The sequence below is a fragment of the Camelus dromedarius genome, chromosome 5, assembly GCF_036321535.1.
Source record: "Camelus dromedarius isolate mCamDro1 chromosome 5, mCamDro1.pat, whole genome shotgun sequence".
Classification (NCBI taxonomy): domain Eukaryota; kingdom Metazoa; phylum Chordata; class Mammalia; order Artiodactyla; family Camelidae; genus Camelus; species Camelus dromedarius.
In genome coordinates, this window is record NC_087440.1 from 51,161,212 (window position 1) to 51,187,851 (window position 26,640).

General features: G+C 40.1%; 2 protein-coding genes across 3 annotated transcripts in view; both read right to left on the reverse strand.

Moving 5' to 3' along the window:
* Nucleotides 1-17,690: 17,690 nt before the first annotated feature.
* VCPKMT (valosin containing protein lysine methyltransferase) lies at nt 17,691-24,647 on the reverse strand. 2 transcript variants are annotated; one of them, XM_010982888.3, is made up of 6 exons: nt 23,683-24,647; nt 23,476-23,586; nt 23,232-23,304; nt 21,945-22,064; nt 20,956-21,060; nt 17,691-18,810 (listed from the first exon to the last, which is right to left on the reverse strand). In XM_010982888.3, the coding sequence occupies exons 1-6, from the start codon at nt 24,066-24,068 to the stop codon at nt 18,796-18,798; spliced, it is 810 nt and encodes a 269-aa protein (XP_010981190.2). In that variant the 5' UTR covers nt 24,069-24,647; the 3' UTR covers nt 17,691-18,795. The 2 variants fall into 2 exon arrangements, with proteins under 2 accessions (XP_010981190.2, XP_064342005.1); XM_064485935.1 differs by lacking the exons at nt 17,691-18,810; nt 20,956-21,060 and adding an exon at nt 21,075-21,479.
* A 139-nt stretch (nt 24,648-24,786) lies between these two features.
* SOS2 (SOS Ras/Rho guanine nucleotide exchange factor 2) overlaps nt 24,787-26,640 on the reverse strand; it is an 87,122-nt gene continuing 85,268 nt past the window's right edge. Inside the window, exon 23 of the mRNA XM_031453676.2 lies at nt 24,787-26,303. Coding sequence (XP_031309536.2) covers nt 25,794-26,303 — 510 coding nt within the window. The 3' untranslated portion in view covers nt 24,787-25,793. The remainder of the gene's footprint in view (nt 26,304-26,640) is intronic.

Here is a 26,640-nt window from a genome sequence, read left to right on the forward strand (position 1 = left end):
AGATACTCAGAGAGGCCAAGGGGAAGGCCAAAGTGGGAGCCTAGATTCTTCTTTGTAAAAGAGGAACCAGGACTGGATAGCTAAGGCCCCTTCCAGCTCTATACCATTCTCTAAGTCTAGAGTCATTGCATTCAAGCTTTCCAGGTCAGCCACATTTAGGGTGGCGGTCCTGGAACTGGGCAATTCCAGTGGGTTCTTCCTGACATCCTAAGTGTGAAAGGCATTGTCATCTTTGGATTTCTACTTGCCGAATTTGCTTTGTGTTGGCCGTGCTGGTTTTATGAAGCAGTACCTGAGTTCTCTCAAGTCTTTGAGAGCCTCCAGGGCAGAAGATTCTGTACATTTGATTCAGAACCTCCTCCCTTTATCTCAAAAACTCAGCTCCCTCCACAGTTTTACTCAGGAGAGAGATTCAGCTGAGTTCCCCTCCTGTGGGTTTTCAGCTTGCGTCAGGCTGCTGGGCAAGGCTGAACCAGAGCGCGGAGTGAGGTGACCTCACTTTCAGTGTCTGGTTTCAAAGCACATATTTAAGTCTCTGATTCTACTGCAGCTGCACATTTTCTGAGCCTTTATCTTCCATCCCTGCCTTAAGCATTTCAGTCTACCAGGCCAAGCTCCCTCTCTCTCACACACGCATACTCACATTCCCATTCATTCTCTATCTCTTTGAAGATGTTTCATTGTTGAAAATAAACACATCAAAATTAAGACGGTTCCCTGTGACAAGAAAGCATATACAGAAGTGAAAGCCAGAGTTCTTAAAACCTCAATCATTAACGAATGTCTTTGGAACCATTCTCTTTACAGGGCTGAGAGCTACAATAAATAGAACTCATCAGAGACTCAGACATACTCAGAATGAGAAACGCACACGTTTATTACGAGCAGCTGCCTTCGTCTGAGTTCCTGGAGGGGTGCGGGGGAAGGCTGGCATTCATTCACTGCTCTGGAAAAGCCTGATGTCGACAGCACCAGAGGCGCAAGATCCCCGCGTCCTGCGCAGTGCCCACTAGGCAGCAATGTCACACAGGTAGACACAGCCTCTCCAGGGGGCTGGGCCACCAAGAAACCCAACACAACCCCGCACCCTCTTTTCTTGGCCTCGGGCCTCTCGCAGGTGGGTGGGGCCATGTGGGAGGACTTCCTGAGCATCTCCCCCAAGGCCCTCCCAAGAAACAGTTCAAGGGCCTAAATTTGGGGCCTGCCTTCTAGGTGGGAGAGAGGCAGGACCCAGCCAGGCTGCCCCTCAGGCATTAAAATCCCACCATCTGCAAAAGGAAGGTGCCACTTTACTTCTGGCTGGGCCATCACTTGGGTGGGACTTTCCCCCAGATGGTTTTGAGCAAACAGAAATACAGAACACCCAGCTGTATCTAAATTTCGGATAACAAATATGTTTTGGTATAAATATGTCCCCAATACTGCAAAGGGCATGCTTATACTAAAACAGTTTTTGTTATTTATCTGAAATTCAAATAGAACTGGGTGTCCTGTATTTTATCTGGCAACCATACTCCCCTTACAATCTTCCCTCCTGCTAGGCCTTCCCAGGGAGTGTTTACTCCTGCTGTGTGCTCTCAAGCAGAAATCTGTTCAGTTCTGATTCTCCTGGGATTTCTGGTGAAGCAGCAAAGACTTCAAGCCACATCTCCTGAATAAAATTTCCAAAGGTAGGACCCAGAAACACACATTTCATCAAGTTGTTATCTAGGCGACTCTGATGTGCGTTTCTATCAGACGTCCACGGCTTTTAAATAAATTTCCCTAAAACACAGGCTGAAAACAACCAACATTGATTACTTCAGTTCATATGGGTCAGGAATTTGGGATTGATTTAGCTTTATGATTCTGGCTAAGGGTCTCCCATGATGCTGCAATCAAGGTGTTGGTTCAGGCTGCAAACATCTCTGGACTGCACTGGTGCTAAAGAATCTGTTGCCAAGCTCAGGCTGTGGCTGGCTATTAGCTGGAAACATCAGTTCCTCACCACATGGGTTGCTGGCTTTTCCCAGAACTAAGGATGGCTGAGGGGTGAGGCTGGTGGGGGTGGGGAGAAAGACAGACTCCTCAAGACAGATCCAAATCCGGACTACTCAAGGGGAGGGAATTACACAAGGTCGTCCATACCAAGAGCATCAAGAAGCAGGAATCACCTGGGCCCATCTTAGAGGCTGTCTGCCACCATATTCAAGTCTGGGAATGACTATTACAGATAAGTCCTCAACATACTGCCACCAAAGCCACATTTTAAAAATGAGAGCCAACGTTCTTCTTCACTTATTTTTCTCCCTGTTTGCATTCCTCCTCTCCATACGCCCCTTGGGGATTTGAGACAACAATAACGAGGAAGGGAGAAAAATAGTCAAAATGACAATCTTAGGAGAGTAGTGAAATGTTAAATTTTAAAATGCCTGCAAATATTGCTTAAGCAGGAGGAAATTATATGCAAATCCCATGCATACATAGCTCTGAACTCTTAAAAAATCTTAGCACTCAATGTGACTCTTGAAGAATCTCCTATGAGGACTTCTGGAAACGTAATTCTTAGGGTGACTGGGTCTCCTAATTTGCCCAGGCCTCTCTTATATCCTGGAAAAATCTTACGGTCTCAGGCAAATTGAGATGGTTGGTCACCTTAACATGGAGCCAACAAGAAATCACATCAACCACTCTGCTCCTATCTACAGACTGAGGGTCTATCTTGAGATGAAGTGGAGAGAGTGTGGGCTTTAAGCTAGAAGCCCACCAATGTGTGCCCTCAGCTGTGACCTTAAACTATCTTACCTAGAAGACAGGTACCATAAATATGCTTCAGTGAAGCTGAAGTATAATGATGCACATGGAAGTGCCTTATAAACCAAGAGTTGCTGGAAGATGCTCTTCACTGCTCTTTTGAAGAGAAGACCCTGATCCTGGCATGAAAGGTGGGACCAAAAATGCCACCCCTTTACGCTTTTGCAAACAGATCTGTCATTTTCTCTTTCAACCGGGTGGCTATGCCGACCTCCTGAGAGGTGAACACAGTCCACAAAAGCCACAGGAAACACCTTTAATTTTCATTTTAATTTGCAATTTAATCTCCAAATTAATTTACACTGTTTCCTCTAGAAAATGCTATGCTACCAAAAAGGACAGTCATCTCTATTGTATCCTCAATGACAAATTTCCCAGCAAATCTGCAAAGTCTTGATAGAAAAGAAATGATTCATTTTTCACAGCTCCAAGGGTGTGATTCCCTCCTCTCGGGAGAAAACCTGTCACCATCAGTGCACCTCCCCTCACCCTCCTCCACCTCCATTCCTCAAGGCTTGGGAGATTTTTTGTTGCTGGTGTTGGTGAGAAAGGCAGTAGTCTGTAAATTGTGTGGAAGTGCTCATTCCCTTTTATTTTTCTTCTGCCTTTACCAGTTCTGGGCAGGCCTGCGTATTTATACGATGCAAAATCTCAAAATCAAATTAGGTAATGCCATTTTGAATGGACTCTAGTTTTCTTTGAGGTGGGTCAATTACCAAGAATGGCTATGATGTGTTTTTCTGTCCACTGTTCTCTTCCACCCACCCCTGTACCTGGCTGTGAGTCCCAGGTATCCAACACAGATGCTGGTCTGATTATGATGCAGAAGAAAGCCCATCTGGTCTGGTCTGCTCCCTGCCACTTCACAGCCATATCACCCAGTACCTTTCTGAGTCTCAATGGGAAGAATGATATCTGACCTTCCCACAGCAAGGGGTGGTTTGCAAGGATCAAATCAGATTGATGGAAATGAAAGACCTTTAAAAATCTCAGAGTGCCATATAAATATAAGGTATTCAGTTTTTATTAAGAGTCCTTTCTCTGACGTGCTTCAGGTACCTGGCCAGCGGAGTATTCTTACAGTATTATTATTTGCATTGTTTACTAGCTGAGACTTTCTACTTACTGACCTTAGCAAGCTAGCCTCATAATAATAATAATCTGAACACTGCCACAAAGCTGTTGCCTTACGGTTTCTGTTTTATAGTTTTAACCCTTAAGAGGCTGATTTTTGCCCCTGCACTTTAGACTGGTCTCCAAGCTGTGTCCTTTCCTTGATACTCAAGATGGCGATCCTTTAGTTTATGAAGTATTTAGCTTTTCACTTTTTTACCATCTCTCCATAAATACAGAGTGTTTAAAAATCTATTTTTGAAGCCATCGGTAAATAAAATTGATTTCACCTCTATTTCTTAAGTCATTACCGCAATAAAATAGATTTTTTAAAAAATAAGCAATGCTTAAGCAAACCTTAAACAAGTAGTATAATTAAAGAGGAGATTATAAACACATTTTCCCCCTGGTTCATTAAGTTGCATGCAAGCTTACAGTTAATATATAATTAAAATATTACAACCATATCAAAAGAAATGGCAAAAAGAAAAAAAAAAGTTCACCCACAACGCTACCAGCCTGATACAAGTGAATACACTGAAAATGAAACTAAGTTCATTGTTTCACTAGAGCATTTTTCCTCTGAAGGAGACAGGATGGGAGAGTAGGGCTCAAAGACTCAACCTTATCCAGGACATCAGGGGAGTAGAAGTTTGGGTAAGTGCCACACATAGGCTCTCTCAGGATATCCTTAATTCTTCTGGGCAAAGACACTGTGCAGGTTAATTTTATGTGTCAACTTGGCTGGGCCACGGTGCCCAGATATTTGGCCAAACATTATTCTGGATGTTTCTGTGAGGGGTTTGGGGTTGAGATTTAAGTTGGTGGATTTTCAGTAAAAACGGATTCCCCTCCCTAGTATGGATGGGCTTCACCAATCAGTTGAAGGTCTAAATAGAACAAAAAATTTGAGGGCCCCAACTGAGTCCTTTTCTCAGCCTTGATTTCTTCATTTAAAAAACTGAAAGCAGTTTGCAAACATTGCTGTATAATGTCTGGTGTTATATTTACTCATCATATTTCCTAAATTCATAGTAGTGGCTAACACTTGAGGACTTTGTATGTGCCAGGTTCTGTCATATATATTATTTCATTTACTCCATCCAACAATCCCATGTGGTGAATAGCAGTATCGATCACATTTTACAAATGAAGAAACCGAGGTATAGAGAAGGTAAGCCTTAGGTCACACAGGTGGGACACAGCAGAGCTGGGACTTATACCTAGATCTATCACAACTAGACAATGTTCTCCCTAATGATTCTCTCTGTGACCTTGAGGAGTTATTGAACCACTTTAAGTTCTGATGTTCTCGTATGTACCATGGGATACCTATCTATCTCCCAATCCTGCTGTGCAGGGAATCACGTTTGGGGAGGCATCCAGCACAATGCCTGGCGTGCACTCAGCGTGCAACGAGAATTTCCACTACGGACCCCCAGGTCCTGCACTGCCAGCCTCTTTGCACAGAGGACAGTTGGATCACACCCACACACAGGGGAAGCAGCCAGAGTTGCTAGAGGTCAATGACCCATCTGCTACATTTATCAAAATCTTGTTTTAAGAAATGTTCTTCCTGAAAAGTTGATGAATTTGAACACATTTTTTTATGTTAAGACTTTTAATATGTTACAGGAATACCTTCTGCTTGACTGTATTTATGAGAAGTCTAATCTACTCTAACTCAAGCCTTCTGGAAAACTGAAGATTCCTTAAAATGGTAATGAAATACACCTACAAGATTACTGTTAGCTTGCTAGGGCTGCCATAACAAAGTTGCATAGACTGGATGGCCTAAACAATAGCTTTGTTTTCTCACATCCTGAGGCTAGAAGTCCAAGATCAACGTGTTGACAGGTTTGGTTTCCTGAGCCTACCTCCTTGGCTTGCAGACGGCCGCCTTCTCTGTGTCTTCATATCATCTTCCCCCTGCCTGTGTCCAGACCTCCTCTTCTTCTAAGGGCACCAGTCATATTATGAGTTAGGGCCCATCCTAAAGACCTCATTTTAACTTAATTACCTCTTTAAAGACCCTTTCTCCAAATACAGTCACATTCTGAGGTACTAGGGGTCAGAACGTCAACATGAGAATTTTAGGGGCACACAATTCAGCCCATAAAAAATACGTATTTATTAACTGTGTTCACATTAAAAATAGATTCCAATTTATTGGACATCTTCATAATCACTGACTCTGCATGAAGAATATATTTATATTCACTGACTATATTTTAGAAAAATATATGCATGAATATATTCATATAGAGAGACTCCTTGAAATAAGCTTCCAGTAAAGTGGTTATTTTGGTAAATTTGACAAGTTGGCCATATGGGAAATGATACTTTGTTGAATCCTCTGAGAATTCACTATTGGGCATATAGATTAAGAGCTGATGTAAAGCCTGTGTGAACCAAAATTTAATGGGATTAAGACTATCAAACTGTTAGCTGAGACAGAAAAGCACCCAATGCCATGATCACCTACTGAAACAAGAGCAGCAGTTGGTTGACAGGGGGCCAGCAAGGGACATGCTGCAGGAGGAAAGCGTGGGGGGACTTCCGAACCTGGGGAGGATCAGTGCTCCTCTGTGGGTGGGCAGAACAAAGGTTGTTGTCACCACCACCACCACCCACGTCTGACAGATGAACAAACACACTCAGACGAGGGACCCACGCGAGCACTCGCTGCTCGTCAACAGCAGAGATAGGAGTTTGGCCTTCACCCTATGGCTTCCATCCAGCCCAGGATGCCTCCACCGAACAGTGCTAAAGCAAATCTTTAATCAGGAGAGGGACAGGGTGACCTGAGGGGGCCAGTGTCCTAATCACAGTCAACACTTGTCATTGATTGTTTGGAAAGATGGTAGCTGTGGGAACTCACAGGTGAGTCCAGAGTTGTGGGAACTCTCCTGTGTTTGGAGCAGTGTTTCTGGGGAGATTCGCAAGCTGCAGCCACTCCATCCTCATCCCTACCAGACGAGGCTGAGGAGGCTAAAGTACTGGGCTTTCTCTTTACAGAAGCCCATTCTCCTTGCTAGGGTCCCCGTGGAAGGACAGCAAACAATGTTATTCTTTTTGCTACAGAATAACGATGACATTTTTCAAGGTATCTGGCAAGTTATACCTGTACTCCAGAGTCACTGGTAAGAAAAATAAAGCTGTGGCATTCCTCTAGACTTTTATCAGTTAATTATGAACCTACTCTCAGCCTTTACCCTTTCTTACACACACATACCCCATCATACTCTCTGCTCACATTTCATGGGTCTGGGTACAGATCTTTATCTAAAGTAAAGCTCTGAATTGCTAAGTGGCAATATTAGCTACTAGCTTGGGTCTTACGTTAGCCCTGATCACATTAAGCATGATAAAGGAAGGTAAAATTTACACTAAATTTGACAGTCCCAAGCCCATCTGTATGCAACCTAACATTTAATCTGGTTTCCTATTGGTTGGTAATTTAATTCTCCTACAGCTGCAGCCAATCATCTGTCAATCATCAAAGCTGCCTTCAAAATTAATCCAGATCTCTATTGTGGGAACAGTAAGTGAATGGTTGACTTATGTCTTCCATAAATTAGCCCTTGTGAGAGTCAGGGATCATTCTGGAAACCCTCTCTAGCCCAGCTCTGCCCTGTCCATCTCTTGAGCTTGGCCAGGCCCTTCCAGACCTGTCCCTAAGCTACTCTTCCTGTGGGCACCCCCACAGGGTGAAGGCGGGGCAAGTATGTTTCTTACACTGGCCTCTTCACTTTCTGCCACCACACAGAGGCTGCCCAGGTGTCAGACTCTCCTGAAAGTCACATATCTAAAGGGAATTACAATAAAAGAGGTAAAAAATAAAAACTCTGCACTAAATGTAGGCTTTCCCTTTAACCCAAGGAAAACAACAAGTAAATTTTTAACCTAGTCCTGCTCTCCGGATCTCAGACCTGTCCTAATACATGCTGTAACTCTCCCTCTACTTTTCAGGCAGCCCCCTAACCACAGGGGTTAGTCCTGCCCCAGAATCTACCTGCTCTCCTAAGCAATTCATTTTTCTCAACAATTCATTTTCTCAACTCTAAATAATAACCCCATGATGGGGACAGAAAGCAGGAGGCTTGAATATTTTCCGGGTGCAAAGGTGGTGAGTTTGCTCTTTTGTAACACTGCTAAACCACTCCCACGGTGGTTTTTTATTTCTTCACTTGCTTTCTGAGTAGTTTTACATTTACTTCTGTAGTTTGATATAAGATTTCCACAGTATGATCAGCAACCGATACTATTCTAGGAAGCTTGTAAATCAACTGCCAAGATGACTTGGCTGGTTTTCTGGACAAAATAGAGTTAAAAAGCAGATTACTTCTTGGGAAAAGTAATGGTTGAGAAGAATAATAAGATAGGAGTAGGGTTTGAAAGACACAAAAATTTGAAGGCTCTGTCAGTTAGGACTTGCTCCACTGCAGGGAAAAAAGACCCAAACCCAAACCAGCAGAACATAGTTAACTAGGTTATACAACTGGGAGCCCCAGGGGTGCAGCTGGCTTCAGGTATGGCTGCTTTCAGAGGCTCAAACACGTTTTCTTTCTTTGCATCTAGATTCTGTTTTCGTCTGTGTTGATTTTTATTTTGGGGTTTTTATTTTATTCTTAGCATAAGCTACCCCAGGAAAGAGGAAGTACCTCTTTTCCAGGAGGGCTCTGTGGGTTTAGCATGGGTCATGAGACACCCACCTCTGAACAGTGCCTGGGGATGTGAGGCGATTCGGCTGGGCTTGGTCATGGGGCAGGCAGAGGGGTCAGTGTGGCGAGTTCTCGGACAGAAATCTGGTCTTTATCAGTGGGCTGGGAGAAGGTCTGATGGAGGACGTTTAGTCATAGCTACAGTTATCCACTATGTGAAAAGATCATGAGCAAAGACAGAAGCAGTGAAGCACATTGTATGTATCCAGAAAAGTCCATTTTGGTCAAAGAGCAAGAATGAAGTAAAAGGAGATACCCTGAAGAGGTTACTGAATACCAGCGTTTCTACTTAACCTGGTGGGCTCTGGCGAGGTTTTTCAGCAGGACATTGAACAGTTTGGAACTCCAGGTCAGGAGAATGCTCTGTCACCATTGTTTGCACAGATGTGCGTGGAGAGATACTGGAAGTGGGACACATTACAGGAGCCTAAATTAGAGGGAACGAGGCCTGGCCTGAGGCGACGGCAGTAAAAGCAGGAAGCGGGGAAAGGCTGGACTTAGTGCTGGTTGGGCGAGCAGAGAAGTTATCAGGCAGGCAACTGAAGAGGCAAGGCCAGAGCTTACGGGAGAGGTCAGAGCCAGAGGGCCAGAGAGGAAGCTACAATCAGCTTGTGGATGGAATCAGGAGACCTGCAAGATTTGTGGAGAGGACAGAGGTGAGCCGTCAAAGGACTGAATTCTGCGGCGCTGGGAGGCAGGCAACAGAGAAGGAAAAGGAACTAAGCATGATGACTGACAAGGAGCAGCCAGACCCTCGGCGGAGGGGAGAAAGTTGAACCTACTTAAGTCAAACAGGAGGGGTGTTCCATCCCCAGAGGAAGTGAATTAGACTCCCATGTTCAGCGTCGCTGTTCCCAGTGTTGGGCCGGTATTCCTCCCAAGTGGACTCACAATCAAACTGAGTCCAATGAGCAGCCACTGATTTAAGGCTTTCTGAGCCCCTGTTATTTCCATTCTGGTGTAACCTGTATTCATTTGAGGACAGAGTTTCTTATCATTAGTAACAACATATTCTTTTTTTGGTCTTCTCTAAGTCTTCCGGAATAAGGAGCCAGTTTTAAAATAACTGTCCAAGAGCTGCTGAACCACGGACAACTAAACTGTTGACTGGCAGGTGGCATCACTGTGTTGATCTAAGGACAAATGTACAAAATTTGAATTTGGCACATGAAAGGCAGGTTGGAGGTCTCAGTGTACAAAGTACACAAGTGGGAGTTATACAACCAGCAACACATGTGAGAACTGCTTGTCCCTGAAGCCAAGGGAGAAGATATTTTCAAGATTTTTTTCATTAGTTCCTTTTTTCCAGTTATTCCTTGAATTTCCCAGGGTCTTATCTTGAATGTTTTTTTCAATCTATATATTCACGGTGATCTGTAAGACCTCATCTTTCGCTCTCCACTCTCTCCTGTCCTCAAACCTATATATTTAGCTACCTGTTAAATTATATCTAACCAGGGCTACAGTGTGTGGTGGTTCAGGCTGTGTACTGAGAAGAGCAACACTGAAAGGTAACACCATCTACACTGTAGATATTATTGTTGTGAAATTAAAGCAAAAAATTAACTGTTGATTCCAAAGTTGTACAATTTGTATACACAAGTTTCTGACAAATGGCAGTAAATTCTAGAATTCTAATAGTATATTACATTGCTTTTCCAACAGAAAGTATTTTAAAGAAAAGGGACCCACATAGCACAAGGGTACTATGTGGATGGGGCAGACCTTGACTCCAGGATGCTCCATGAACACCTACATGACTATTTCTTGTTTAGTCTAGGTCCACAATGGATCTTGAATCCATCCTTTCCTCTCCATTCTCACTGCTACTGCATGAGTTCACCCCACCCCCATCTCTGCCAATACCTCTTGCCTGGACCATTGTTAACGCTTCCTTCCTGATCTCTTTGCTTCATGCTTCATACCGCACCCCCACGCCCCAGATTGCTGTCAGAACGATCTTTCTAAAATGATTTGACCAAGTGATTTCCCAGTCTAATAGCCTCTCATTGCCTATAGAACCCAATTTGACTGGTGGATACAGCATCCAAGACTCTCCACGTCCCTCTCCTGCCCTCCTGCGTACCAACCACTTGCTACAACCACCCTATGTTTCAACAACACTGAAACCACCACATTTGAGGCAGCTGCAGGTGTTTGTTTAGAATACCCGGCAAGTTGTCCAACAGATTCCAGTTCATCCTTCAAATATCAATTGTATGGTCCTCTTGTGAAATATTCCCTGATCAACCCCAGCAGAGTTAACCATATCTCCTTTATACTGCCACTGTGGCTAATTTATACCTTTATTATTTTACTTCTCCCAGAGTGGCAATTATTTTTGCATGTCTATCATATTATGGGTGAGTGAGCAGCTTAAGCATATGGATTGCATATTATTGATTTATCTGCCCCTCACACCTAACAGAGTACCAACGTGTATCCAGGACACCTATCACAGTATCTGTTAGCTGACTGAATTACGAGTGAATAAATGTGCCAAATGTTTTAGACAAGTCAGGGAGGGTGGATTTGATGAGAAGGGAAGAGAATTTAAATGTACTGAGGCTCTTTTACACTGGGTATTGTTCTAGACACTTTACACATGGGACTTCAACTTCAGGTTAAATGTGGAAGAACTTCGGCAGTGACAAGCTCTGTTTTTACTTGCTGCCCCCTTTATCGGATTCCGAGGAGTCTTCAGGAAATTCCCTGCCAAGTTCTGCTCCTGCCCTCTGCAGCCTCTGCTGGTCTGCTGCACTAGGACCTTCGTGGCTTCAAAGGGGGCTCTGTCCCTGGTTTTCCACTGTTGTTTCGTTTTGGTATTACATTCTGCTGGGAAGTACCAAATCAGTAGTGCCTTATAGCTGACTAATACAGGACATCCAGTAAGAGCAACCTTGGAGTCTTCTCCGCTGTGACTCCTTACTCCCCTCCTGTGATGAAGGCGGACTCTAAAATGGTGAAGAAGTCGGGGTGGGGGCAAAAGTACATGAAAGGCATGCTGCTACACTTGGAATCCCTCCTTTCCGACAATCGAGGCTTTTGCTTTTTCTGGACCACATTGTGTGTTGTTCACTTGGGATGACTTTTTTTCGCATCTCTAGTGTGTAGTTTACCAGTCTGAATACCCAGAGTGAAAAAGCTGAGGCTTATGCTGGGGAGATGACTTCTTCCCTACGCTTGTCTACATATATTGTCTTGTTTAACCATCACCACAGTGCTATCCAGGAGACAGCATTCTCATTTTACAGAGAGGGACATTAACTTTCAGAAAATATAACTTGCCCAAGGACATACAGCTAGATTAGGTATTGTCAAGGGAGCCATTTTCTCCTTCAGAGAAAAACAGAATGTTCAAGCTTGGGTGCATAAAGGGAAGGCGAGTGGATTTAGAACAGATCTGGGGCTGTCTTCCAGAGCTAATTTGGAATTTCGTTCCTAAGAGCCACACTATGCCTCTACTGTTCTCTCTTCCTTGGAATCTCAGGTTGACAACCAGACACTCATTTCAGACAGAAAGTAACAGACTGAATGTGGGTGTCAGAGATACCCTTGAGAGTGAAGAGAGAGTTCTGAACGACAGAATCCTTGCGACAAGATTTTGAAAGAAGATAGCCACTTTAAAAGTACACTGTACTTACATTCATAAAGGTCACTGAAATCTGAAGGCATTCTATGGTTAAACATTTACTATTCGTGGGAGTGTGAAACTAGTTTTTCCTGTTTTTAAGTTTCAAGAAACCAGGCCCATGTTCAACGTGAGTTACACGCCAAGAGATAGCTCTTTACACTCGTTTGGAATGTAAACAGAAAGCTTCTCATCTAAGTTTTGGATAAAACATGCTATTTATATTTGGTGCACGCTAATACACAGTGGTACTGTACATGCAGTACAAGCAGTTTCAGGACACATTCCTAAAAGAACAAGGTCAGATGCTGACTAGATACATGTGTTTGTTTGCACTGAATACACGTAACTCTGGCAATGATTTATCAAGGCATTGATGAGCCAACACATGGACCTGGAACTCAGACTGTTAATACCTGGACTTCAGGAGATTAACAACTTAGAATAAAAGCTCACCTTTAAAAAATTACTCAAGAGTATTTAAAAGCACTGACCCATCGAGAGTTTAACAGACTGCCAGTGGTCTATCATTAGAGCCCATGACTTAAAATAACTAAATGCACTCAACATTTAACTCTGTAAGAACTGAATCTAGAACAGCTCTTTTTCAAAGGCCTTAATTTTGTTTTGCAAAGAAGAAATATCACTGTTTTCTGCCCTGTGAACATCAAAAAGTGTGAACTTTTTCTTTATCAAAGTAAGTTAGTGAATTATAGGTAAGTAATGAACTTTTCTAAAAAGTAAGACCAGCTATTTAGTGTTCATGACAATCTTTTCCATCAGCTGTAAAAGGCCTTGAAGGTTTAATATGATGCAGTTAAGCACCTATTTTACACTGGTTGATGGAGAAGCAGATACAATTCCTGGTTCTGACTCTCCTTCTTGTCTGTTTTCAGACACAGCCTGGGGGATGAGCGAGGCTAAGCTCCCGCTTCCCACCATACACACTGATCACATGGTAAAAGATCGCTTACCTAGGAGGCAACTGCTACACAAGTATTTTACAGTCACCTTGCTCTTTTAGGATTAATACGTGAAAACTCTGGAAATAGTTATGCAGATGTATCAAGCCCCAGACTTCAGAAAAATGACCAGCTGCCATACTTTACCTGCTCCTTAACTGGTCTCAGTTTAGCAGAGATAAGAAGCACAGAAAAAAGAACTGGCCAAAGGTCCAGAGTGGTGGAATCACGGAGCTGCAGCCAGCAAGACCAGGCTCCCCTATTTGCAAATGAGAGTTTCCTCTGTTTCTGTTGACCTCTGAATGCTCATGGCATTTGCTTTAGAACCATAAAAGTGAACAGCAAACAAAAGTTTTCCTTCCATCATATTTTCTTCTTCTTTCTAAAATTGCTTACTTGTTCAACTAACAGTACTGTGTCACAGTGCTCTCAGCTTTCTCTCACTCCAGGTGCCATTCCCACCACGATGGGGCAGTGATGTTCACATGGGCCCTAAACTTTCAAAAAGATGCCCAGATTTCGCACGACAACAGATAAAAAATCAACGTGCATTATACACATTTTCCCAGTACCCACATGTAAACTAATTCCATCCCTACTACAATCACATTTATTGAAGGCTGTGTGCCAGGTACCTAAGTATACTGCTTATGGTAAATTGATTTAATCTCCATGGCAAACTATGAGACAAATTATTATGATCTTCACCTCACATGTGAAGAAACTGAGGCACACAGAGTCACATAGCTAAGCAAATGGCAGAATTGGGATTTAAATCCAGAGAATCTGGTCTCAAGGCCTGCAATCTGATACAGTTTTCAGAATGCTGACAAAAACATTATTATAGAGATAATTTACTCTAACATATTTAAAAAACTATTATTTGAAAACTATCTTGTTATTCATAATAAGTTACATAAAATGTATCTCACAATTGATTGACTCACTGGATCTTTACTAGAACTTCAACAACACGTAAGAACCTAAAACAATGTCCCAAGTGACTCCAAATTACCTAACAGTTTTAACCTAACTGGCGAAAATGGTTTCAGAATTTATGCTTTCCTACCCAAAATCATTTAAAGTGAAAACTTTGTTTTTCCATTACTTGATTAATTTTCAGTAAAATTTTGTTGCCACAAACTTTGTGTTTGAATTAGCCTGAAGTTCTCTATGGTATGAAAACTCAGTACTCTACTTTTAAAATGTTTATTATCAAGGAATAAGACTCTTTGAAATCCTGGTGTTCCTTAAGGAAAAGTTAAAACTGAAAGTAAAAAAGGTGGCCTAAGCTTACAGAATTGTGATATAGCCGGACAGAACTTCAGTCTTTTGATGTGAAAGCTATTTACTACTCTAATGAGGAAGATATACTGGTTTGAAAAGCTAATTAAATTAATTAGAAGTTTCAGGTACTTGAGGTGTAAGATCATGCATTATATAAAAGGTACTCTCAAGGTGAATTTAATTTTCAGAAATTGACTTGAATGAAAATTTAGCCTTTGAAGTGTCTCTTACAGAAGATATAAATAACAAAGAAATGGTTTACGAATTGCATGTTATGTAGCTTTATGAATGACATTCAGAAATTCAAAAAGCGTATCAGAATGCAATAAACAGAAAGATAAATACAGTTTTATAGGGGAAAAAAAATCCAGTTTCACTTACAATACTGTTATGGTCTGAATGTTTGCACCTCTTCTGCACTAATCCCCAACTCGTATGTTGAAACCTATTCCCTCAGTGTGACGGTATTGGAGCTGGGGCATCTGGGAGATGAGTAGCTCATGAGGGTGAAGCTCTCATAAATGGGATTAGTGCCCTATAAAAGAGACCCCAGGGAAATGTCTTGTCCCTTCCACCACGTGAGATGACAATAACCTAAGTTGCCTATGAGGAAGCAGGTGCCTTGATCCTGGACGGCCCCTCCTCCCAGAACTGTTATTTATAAGCTGCCTGGTCTGTGGCATTTTGTCAGAGCAGCCCCAGTGAACTAAGACAACCACATTGTACTCTGAAAGCGACTCGTGATAGGTAGGTTTGTTCTTTAAAATCGAATTTAGTTCACCTCAAGGGTGATTCCATTTCAAAATATTCTATTTTAACAACTTCCTGCCTCTATACTGTTTAATTACAAAGTCAAGCAATGCCATCTACAGGAGACCTTTAGAATAACAGTCATATTTCTATGACCACACTCTTTAAATGAATACAGTATCTGTAGTCTGAGTTAATATTGTATTTGGCATCATTTAACAAGGAAGCTTTCCAGGAAAGGGGTAAGGAAAAGTTAAAAAGGTACGCTGTGTAAAAAAAAAACCCACTAACAATCATCCTAGATTATTAAAAAACCCCACTAACAATCATCCTAGATTATTAAGACTTCTCAAAATAATTTAAAATAACGTAACTTCACTCCCGAACTCACCAAACATGATCCGTGGACTTTTGGTTATGAACTGTAGCAGGTTAAGATTTAAAGCTGTGTAACCTTAGAGACCTTGAAAATTACAATATACAGAGGAGACTCAAGTCATTAGCGGCTACACCAGTAACAGTTTCTTTTCCCAGCTCTTGAATTCCACTTTCCTCTTCAGTAGCATCACCCTTACTTTCTTGGCCAGAATCTCTAAATTTTCAGATATTTAGTTTCTAAAGCCCTGCTTATTTTAAAACCCCCTATTTCATAGAAAATTCCATATTAGATTCAAAGCTCTTTCCCTCCCTTTACAGTACAGACCCACTCTAATAACAGATAGTTTGCTTTTATATTTCTTCCCCTTTCTTTGCTCTCTTCTTTGGAAGTAGATGCTAGAAGATATTTCCTTTTTGCAATAGTTCTCAATTTAGGCTGAACGTTAAAACTATCTGGAGCACTTTAACAAAAATATCATGCCTCTTATTTAATTGGACTGAGATGGGGCCTAAACATGGTTTTTGTTTGCTTTTAATTCTCCACGTTAGATTTAATTCTCCAAGTTTGAGGAATACTGCCTTACTGGAGGTGGGGGATGGCTCTCCAGTTGGCTATCACTGCATTGTGATAAGTGGCCTATGGGTTTCATTGTGCACAGCGGCAACCCCCACTCCCCTGGAGGACCAGAGGCTTATTCCTGAGTAGTTTCTCCTGGCAATGGCAGTCCCCTGGGATTTGAGAGCTGTGTAGCTGGGCTGATCCCCAGCTAGTGGCACCACACCTCACTCATCTGCTGCACCTGTCTGTTTTTAACCTCCCCATGTTGCTGCAGGAGTCCTGTAGCCTCCAACTCACACATCAAATTCATCTTTAATACCTCTCCACTACCATTCCCATGCTCTGGAGTTAAACAACGGATGTGTTCATCTACTGGGTAAGCACAAATCCAATCAAGTGGAAAAAATGCTGGTCTCCCCTCCTTGGAGGCATCCTGGATCTTGAATTATTCCCTCAGGCCTCCCTCCTGTGGTTTGTGAGTATAGAGGCATCCTGTTTCCTCCTCAAGAGAGAGCCCAAAGGACTAAATCCCCTTCCCCAACACTACACCTCTCCGAAAGACCTCTCTTAGGCCTCCCCAGCTGTCTGTGGGATGGTGAAGGTGATAGGGTGGTGTCATATGATCTGGCACCCCTTAGTAAGCCCTACAGTGCTCACTGGTTCTAATCACCATAGCTCTCTGATCTTAGAATGTGGGGATTGGTATCTTTTAACCACGACTTTGGCCTTATTCCAGAATAAGAAAAAAATCCCACTTGACTTTGTTACAAATCAGTCAGTACAACAGGTCCGTTCCCCAGGAACAGATGGCGAAGGATGTATGCAAGTGACTTATTAAGGAGGAGATAAGTCAAGTAAGAAAGTGAGAACAGGACAGGAAAGGGGAGGAAGCACACACAAGCAAGGGTGTGATTCTGGCAAAGTTGCATAGAGCCTGACCCCAGGCCCACCCCTCCAGGAAGTTTTGGAGTATAAGGTGCGCCTGTCCGGGGTAAAGGAGCTAGGTTTTCATTACAGGAATGTCAAGGGGCACTTCAGGCTGAAGACCCTTAGGTACTGTATTTTCGAAGTACAGTGAAAAGGGGAGGAGGGTGAAAGGGATCTGAGGAATCTGGATGGACTACCATAGCTGGTCAACATCAAACTAATTTCTGCAAGTTCTATGTTATGAAATAAGCTAGAAAGTGGTCCTTTGTTCTAAGACTTCACTAATAATACCTGGTATTATCTGTAACTAACAAAGTATCATACAGTTAGGTTACACTAACTACTTAGTGTGCTGAGTAATAAAATGCTAAGGACAGTATAAATAAAGTAATTTTGAAACAAACAGAACAAACTTTAAAGATTGAAGTAAGCCTGATGGGAAGAACTGTTCTCTTGATGTTAATCTTTAATTTCTCTAAATACAGCTGCTTTTGCTCTTTCTGGAAAGCAGTCATCTGTTTTAAATTCTCCAAAGCTATTTCTGAAACATTCACAAAGTCACAGGATCTCAAAAACAATGTTTATTTTAACACATAAAATGTGCCACCTAGCACCAATGCCTGTAAGTACCAGAATTTTATCTGGTTACTATTATGCTTTGGAACCAGTGTGACTGAAGTCCTTGACAGATCAGTCTGTGAACAGATGATTATCATGAGAACATAAAACAGAGAATATAGAGAACCAAAATCACTTAGTAAATGTATACACAACTACATTTGTAGTTGTTTAAAAACCTTTCTCTGCTTCCTATAAACTAGGGATTTTAGCCACATTTTCGTGGAAGACAGACATGAGGAAACGTGCATAAGCCACATAAGTGCATGAGCCTGAAGCTGGGCTTTTTATTCTCACTCCATTCCCAAATAAAAATTTTTGTAAAGATATCTTTCCTTCCCTCCCAATCTTCTGATTCCTAGCTTTCATCCTTACCAAATGACTACAGTATAATTTACTACCTAATTCATGTAGACATGTATGGTGGAGAAAAAGAATAGAACTTTGGCCAACGTAAGTACACAAAAAATTTTTTCATTTTTGTAAGTAAAGAACACTTAAGTATTAAAACTATCTTAAAAACAATGAGATGGAAGATATATATGATAAAGACCAGTGCACAATTATATTAAAATGAAAATTTTCCTTTAAATTTGTCTTGAAGACAAACTAAAATTTACTGGTTTGAATTTAAACATTAGTTAATAGTAAGAGATCTCTCTCTTTAGAAAATGGATTAATTTATCTCTAGTTTCCTGAAAATATGCCAAGTCAACCATGCTACTTCACTGTTTATTTTTGGCAGACTTTAGGCTAACTTCAGTACCTATTCTTATTTGAGGAGTGACCGATAACACAATGTTTCTTTTAAGCGTAAGTTGATTCTGAACTAGAAGTAAACTAAGTCAGATTTCAGGCCCGTTGGCAGGGAGGCAGGCAGTCAGTCATTTTTCATATTGCAGGTAGCCCATGGTGACGGTCTATATATCAGACCCCTAAGGACATGCTGGAAAAATCTGTGAACACAATCTTCCCATGCTGTATTCACATGCTCCATTCACATTGTTAGCTTACCCACATTGTTAGAGGCTTGGGTAAGATGACTTAAAGATCTCACGATGGAAATTTCTATAAGAAAAAAATGGAAACTTTAAAAGATTGAGTCCTTAACACAAATTAAATATTTACTGGGTACTTAATGCTAAGTCAGATGCCTGGTAATGGCTAAATGCAATTCAAATGAACAACCATGCATAATATTTAGAGGTGGTTCTTTGTTGATGCCTAAAGTACAAACAACCAAAGGAAAAACAAAAACAAAAAACAGATGCATCGGGCATCAAAATTAAAAACCTCAGTGCTTCAAATGACATACTATCAAGAAAACATAAGGACAACCCACAGAATGGGAGAAAGTATTTGGAAGTCATGTACCTGGTACATGGGTCTGGTATCAAAACACATAAAGAATGTTTACAACTCAACAGTGAAAAGACAAACAACACAATTTAAAAATAGGCAAAGGATTTCTGTAAAGATGTACAAATGGCCAATAAATATATGAAAAGATACTCAAAGTCATTAGGGAAGTAAAAACTACAATGAGATTACCACTTTGTATCTACTAAGATGACTACAATAAAAAAGATGGACAACAACTATCAATAAAAAAGATGAGGCTATGGAGAAACTGGAATCCTTAGACATTGCTGGTGGGAATGGAAAATGGTAATAGCAGCTTTGGAATACAGTTTGGCAATTCTTCAAAAAGTTAAATTATGAGTGAGCAATTCTACTCTAGGTATACATACACTCAAGAAATTTGAAAACATGCGTCATACAAAAATTTTTACATGAATATTCATAGGAACGTTATTCATTAGAGCCAAAAAGTTGAAATAACAGAAATGCCCATTAACTGATGAATGGATGGATAAGATGTGGTATATCCATACAAAAGAATATTACTCAACTATAAAAAGAAGTGACTTGCTGATGCGTGCTATAACATGGAAGTATCTCGGAAACACTGCTGAATGAAAGAAGCCAGACATAGGAAGCCACACAGTGTGTGATTCCATTTGAATGAAATGTAGAGAACCAGAAAATCCAGAGATATAAATTGGTGGTTACCAGGGGTTAGGGGAGGTAGGAATAGGAAGTAACTGCTAACAGGTATGTGGTTTCTTTTTGGATGATGATAATGTTTAAAATTAAAAAGTGGTAATAGTGGTCCAATTCTGTGAATATACTAAAAACCATTGAATTGTAAACTTTAATCTATGTAAATTATATCTAGTTAAAAAAATGATTCTTTGCAGAAAAAAGTCTTTATATTTAGGAAATACAAAATCTTCATGCCTCAAAAAAATTTCTACTTTTAAAACCATACAACAGCTTCAGCTAAAACTGGATCTCTTAAGGCATAAAACATTTTTAAGTTCTCTTTTTATCTCCAGCACCATGCCACATAATAGCTGATCTGAATTACTAATCCCCACTGCTCTTCTTTCCTTTTGTCCCAATACCTAGTCTTGATTCCAAAAATCACACATTATTTGCTTTTGGCTAGAATTCACATGATCAGAAAACTTCATCAAAAACAAATTCAATCAAAGGCAAGATACTAGAGGCAGGTGGAACTTATTAAATTTAGCATCCTCATTTCATAAAATTAATCTTGCTCCTGTCTTACACAAGTCACATACGGAAGGTGCTGGGGTAGAAAAATGGATGAGATACAATTCTTCCTTTCTACAGATCAAACTCTCAGCAATGGAGAGGCAATGTGCATAAAATGTAATTGTAACAGGTAAAAGAAGCAACAAAAAAGGGGAATATATATAAATTCTATCTAACTGAGTACATTCTTCTTTATTGGATAGATCTCCCTTCTTACAGTTTACTTTGACTATTAAAAAAATTTGAATTGTTGGAGGAAGTTCACAAAGGTCAGAACTGGCATTTTAAGATCTCTAAGGGATAACAGAGACTTATAAATAGTGAAGTTATTGTCTGAGGTGATGCCCAGTTATAGAGCCAAATAACTTATAGCTGGAAAGAACCTTGACAAGAGGCCTGCCTTATTTTAGAGGAAGAACCCGAGGCCAGGTAAGTTAGGCAATCTTAACAGTAAGAGTTAGTGCCCGAGTGGTGAATCATCGTAGCTGTTTCCCTGCATGAAAATTAACATCTATGCTACACATAAGCTCAGAGACAGCGTCCAGATAATGTTACTTCAGCAAGAGGATGAAGAACTGAAAATGTAATTACCGATTTTTTCTTTCTGATGTATAAAATGTGAATATCTTCGCTTCGATATTCTTCATCATGTTTTTCCAAAGGAATTTTTTCAAAGTCAAAGTCTAGTTGAAGGAGCTATAAATTTAAAAGAGATATACTTCAAATTCAATTAATACGAACTATCCTGTGGTGACAGAAAATCAGAATGGTAGTTACCTTTAGAGTACTGACTAGGAAGGAGCACGTGAAAAATTGAGGTAAGCATTTATGTGCTTTTTACATATGTGCATTTTACATATTCTTCATATTCAAGAAAAACATGAAAATAAAAAACTCTCTCACCATATACCTGAGGCAGTCATGAATAGTCACTTTACCCAAAGTAACCCTTTCAGAAGGTGAAACTGCAAGGTTATAAAGATGTATCCTTAAGAGGAGTCACTTGTGATGGATTTTTGCCTATAACAAGGGTTTGGTGACCAATGGAGGAAGATGGGTAAAAGATACTTGGGACTCTATCTGTGAATTCTGCAACTTCATGTGGGCCTTCAATTCTTTCAAAAGAAAAAAAAAAAGAAAAAAAAACTCAAAAAAGGTAGGGTATCTTGGTCAAAGCTATCATAAAAATATAGTGGAAAACACTGAAATAAAAATGTACCACACATCATTCTCCAAAAAATAACATAAACATCATTAATATGTCCCAGAAAGCCAGTATCATGTTTAATAAAGAAACACTGAAAACTTTCTCAGGAAAGACAAGGGTGTCATATTACTATTTTACATTGTTTTACAGATACTAGATCAACAAATTAGAAAAAAAAATAAAGGATCAGAAAAGATTAAAAATGGGGAGGGGGACAATTATTAGAACAGTGTGCTGTGAAGGATCCTCTCCTTGGGTGCATATAAGCAGAATGTTTTCCCCACTCAAAATTACCATAATACACCTGAACACAAAATCACACATATCCTCCCTGAAGGGTAATCACTACAAAGAGACCTAGTAGAGTACTCACCTCAAAATATCTTTTCTCAATTTCTGGATTTTTCCCCATTGTTCGTTGTTCATAACAACATATAATACAAGTCTCAGATCCACTGAGATCTTTCAGGGTTTTCAACAGTGGCTCCAAAGACTGTTCAAAAAGGAATATAATTTTTGTTTACAACTTATAAAAATTTGTATCGATAAAAAAATTTATATGGGAGCAGGGGAGGAAGAGTGGATAATTATAACTCTCCTACAACTTATCCATTTTTGAAAACAATCCAACAAAGTACAATAGTTAAAGCTCTGTAACTGATGATTGGTAAACTTTTCTGTTTAGAATTTTTTTTTAATTAAAGTATAGTTGGTTTACAATGTTGTGTTAATTTCAGGTGTATAGCACAGTGATTCAGTTTATATGTATATTTTTTCATATTCTTTTTCATTATAGGCCCTTACAAGGTATTGAATATAGTTCCCTGTGCTCTACAGTGGGACCTTGCTATTTATCTATTTTATATACAGTAGCTAGTATCTGCAAATCCCCAACTCCCAATTTATTCTCTTTTATGGCTGAGTAGTATTCCATTGTCTATATATATCACAACTTCTTTATTCAACTGATGACTGGTAAACTATTCTTAACTAACCATTGTATTGATTTCAGTTTCCAGAGAAAGGATTCAAGTGACTGCATTCTGGAGTTCCCATGAGTAAACAAATGGAATTGACTGCACTCTTAAAATTTTATTTGATTTAACTTGGGATTTAAACAATCAACAATCTACCTACAAAAGCAAGTCTAACTCTAATCTGAACAAATGATGGTTCAATGCTCACTATTTAAAAAATGAGTGATGCCCACAACACTATATAAACTGATACTTAAAAAAAATCATTCTATAAATACAATAAATCTTGCCACAATGAATCCTTTATGATGCAACTTAATTATTAATGTCATGTTTAACATGTTAACTAAGACTAGCTAAGCAAAAAAACAAACAAAAGACACACAAAAAACCCTTAAGTTTTTCATAGGAGATCCAAATGGCAAAATCCTTCAAAAATTTTACAGAAGCCTCTAGTAAAACGCACTTGGCACTTTTCTCAAAGTGCTTCAATGGCCTCTATGTTAATCATGAGGGTATATATGTAGTCCTTGGTGACCTTTACTTTCTCTTTACTGTGTCATCTACTATAGAACAAACATCCTGTATTAAGAGATGTTAAAATGCGAGGAAATGCATACTTTAGAATCCACGAAATACAGTACATCTTCTAAAGGAAGAGACTTCACTCATTAAATACTCACCTCTTCATAGTATATGCAGTCAGCCATCAGTATGTAGTCTGGCGGAGAAGGAAAGTCTTCTATTTCTTCCCCCCTTAAAAATGTCAACCAAATATTTTAACTGTTGCTTTAATAATTTAAAATGTTCTTGTTTAATAAACAAGACCCAGAAAGTCCCCTTTGTATTAATCATGCTTTTAGTGAAACATAGTTTAAAGCAAACTACAAATCGTTCTCTTAAAACAAGCTGAAAGGCCATACAAACCATTTCAGTACCTTGGCTTGAATAGAACCAGTGACAAGATGCTTGTTCATATTAATATTCATCTTCAGCAAGTCTTGCAGTTCTTCAAGATCAGTAACTACGACATTTGCCCTATAAAATAATGTCGATAGAAGTGTAGGCACAAGGGTGGGAAGCAAGTAATCGGGTTTCCCGAACAAAGTGGCGTCCCTTCCCTCCAGCTCTTACCCTAGGGTAGCAGCCATGAGCCCCACGGCCCCGGTGCCGGAGCCCAGCTCTAGCACCGACCGCCGGGTCAGTGCGTGGGCCCCATCGCCGGAAAACCCGGGCGTTTCCAGGTATTTAGAAAGCACAATGGCAGCGTCCCACACAACGCAACCCACACCGCCAGAGCCATACTGCTGCAGTCGTAACACCGTGCCATCTCGCTTCTCCAAAACTCTCACAAAGTTCCGCAATGTGTCCTCCCCAGAGGACTCCAGAGTAGCCGCCATTGCTGCCCAGCAACAAGATGTGGCGCACACAGTGACGTCATATTCGAGCGCACCACACCGCGGCCCCGCCTTGCAAGGGGTCAGACGCCTCCTGGTGGCAAGGCTGGCGCCAGAGCGCATGCGCGAAAGCACAAAGCCCGGAAAGCAGCGAGGCTCTCCCTTGGCGCGGAATCACGTCGTTCTCCCCTTAATTACAAGTCTAGCTTAAAGAACAGGCACTTTAAACCACTTTCCCAGACAAAGCTAGTATCTTTAAAAAAAAAAAAAAAAAAAAAAAAGGCAATCAATGTTTTCACTTGGTTGGAGAGTGATTTACACAGTAGTTACTTGCCTTAAATCCAGGCAGTTTCCAAGATCCCATCAAGGATGGTTTATAATCCTGTTTATGAAGAGTTTCCTAACATGCTCCTAATTTTTCATCTGAATGTATGAAAATAGTTGCAGGAAGCTTGTCGATTGCGTTTAACAATGAAGACAAAGTTACCCCTCTAAAGTATACATCACTTAAATTCTTTGGGACTATGAAATTTAAATTGCACAAAATATTGAAAGTAATGTGTGTATACATTATTTCTACAGAACTCAACAATCTTACCTCCTTGTTCCTTATAGTGAAAACACATATTTAAAAAGTCTTCTAAAAATTAAGACTGGGGTGATTTATTAATCTTGTTAGGAACTCTTGATACAAAGCACAGTAGAAGGCCAGAGACCAGTAATAACGTGGCTTTTGGCTAATTTACAATTGCTGCTACTGCTCTAGGAGCAAAACACGCTTTTTCATCACTTTGAAGGAAGGAGTCCAAATGGCAAATAAAAGTTTTACTCACTTCTCTGATTAAAAAGTTTAATAAAGCTTTAATTATTTGCTGGTTTAAATATTACCAATCTAAAAAAATACTTTAAAAATTCTTAGTTAACATGAGATTTATAGAGAAAGTTACTAGGTTTTGAAGACAATGCAGTTGGTTCCTATGCCATAAGAAACTTACCCTCCAAATTTATGAATTAGTAAAGTAGCAGACTATTATAGGCCTTGAGTCACATAAATTTATATAGGTTATTAGCATTATCTTTAAATATACAATATAAACAAAACTGTACATATATGGCATATTAACTTTGTTTTCAAAACAACAGGCAACTCGTTAGCTAAAGACACCATAGTCTGCAAAAACCTAAAGGCACATCTGTATAAGATATATGCCCTTTTTTCCTCTATGATTGGGTTAGGTAGTCTGTTTACATTTTGACAAAATAATAAACACAGTGCATTCTATTATTTTCATTCTATTTTTCATTTTTATCTCCAGCAGCAAATTCTGGCTTTTAAGACATGGCATTAAAGAGTTTAAGTACAGTGGGTGTTATTCACGATTTTCCTAAATGTAAAAACTAGACATAAAAACTAGAAGATGGTCAAAGAGGCTTTAAAATCAGTATCACCACACACCCCCTATATGTGTGTAAATTCACTGCCTTAAAAAGTCATCTATTATTCAAATTTGAAAAATTCCACAGATGCACTATCGCCTTTCAGTGCAATCAATGTCACTTGAAACCATATTTTAGCAGAGTCTACAGTGCAAATATAAATTCTTTATACTGGCCTTTTGGCAGCACTGAGGATCCAAGAGAAGGCAATGCTACTGATCACCTGAGGATAATGGTAAAGGACTTCTGTATTTTTATTTTTCCAATTTTTATAAGCTTATTTGATCAGTAGCATTTTTGTAAGAGCATTATTTTTAAAAAGTACTAAAATACTATGCCTTTTTTGAATAAATTAAAAAAAACAACTTTACAAATACCATTCCAGTGTCAATGACTACATATGGCTAAAGGTCATTGAGGAGTTTCTGCATTTTCTAGCAAAGGCAGTCTATACAATGGGGGGTGCGAGAGCTCCCGTTTGTAAGTCTTTGGTGGCAGTTTTGGTAGGTGAGGGCTTGAATTCTGCCTTGGTGGAACAGGGGGAGCCTGAGGATGAGCAAGATTATTTTGACTAGAACTGAGCACGTAGCATCGACGTGGTACCCTTGGAGAGGGTGTGCTAGGAGGAGTGTTTGGAGAGTTTGGACACGTACTAACATCTCTGAACCAGTCTGGATCTCTGTGAAGATGTCCCAGTGGAGGTGGCTGAAGAGTAAATGGACAGTTTATAAAGTGTTCTGGAGGCCGAAGGGGAACCGGTGGAGGGGTATCAGGAAGAGGATCTCTCGGCGGCGGTGGAGGTGGACTATGCAGAGGCCCATCCAATGCACCAGTAGGAGCAGGAACTCTGGGTTTTACCTTTGGAGGAGGAGGTTGTCTTGGTGGAATAGCAGGGGGGTCATCATCAGATTTCATATTTCCCTCAAAAAAAACAAAAACAAAAACAAAAACTAAATCATACCTCTGTTCTCCTGAAAAAAATCTGTAAGAAAAAGTTTTCAAAAGACTGAAAAATTCTCATGTGTTAAAACTTAAACCCAAAGGCCCAAAATAGGTTAATCTGGTTTAATGATCAGATTTATGAGTAAATTACTCCCAGTTTCACTCAGGGCTCAGTTTAATGTTTTTATATATGAGATGTTTCAATTGAAATCTTAGAACATAAAGACTCAGATTATCTTGCTTTGTATATACAGTTCATAAATTTATGCATTTTAAATATAATAATGAGCAAGTGAGTGAAAAGAATATATAGCTT

Bases quoted from the DNA above. Each gene is read 5' to 3' on its own strand.
- VCPKMT (XM_010982888.3), bottom strand. From the start codon at position 24,068: ATGCGCTCTGGCGCCAGCCTTGCCACCAGGAGGCGTCTGACCCCTTGC. The intron at 23,587-23,682 runs GTAAGAGCTGGA...ATTATTTTATAG, and splicing joins CTCATGGCTGCTACCCTAGG to GGCAAATGTCGTAGTTACTG. The intron at 21,061-21,944 runs GTGAGTACTCTA...TTAAATTTATAG, and splicing joins TTGAGAAAAGATATTTTGAG to CTCCTTCAACTAGACTTTGA.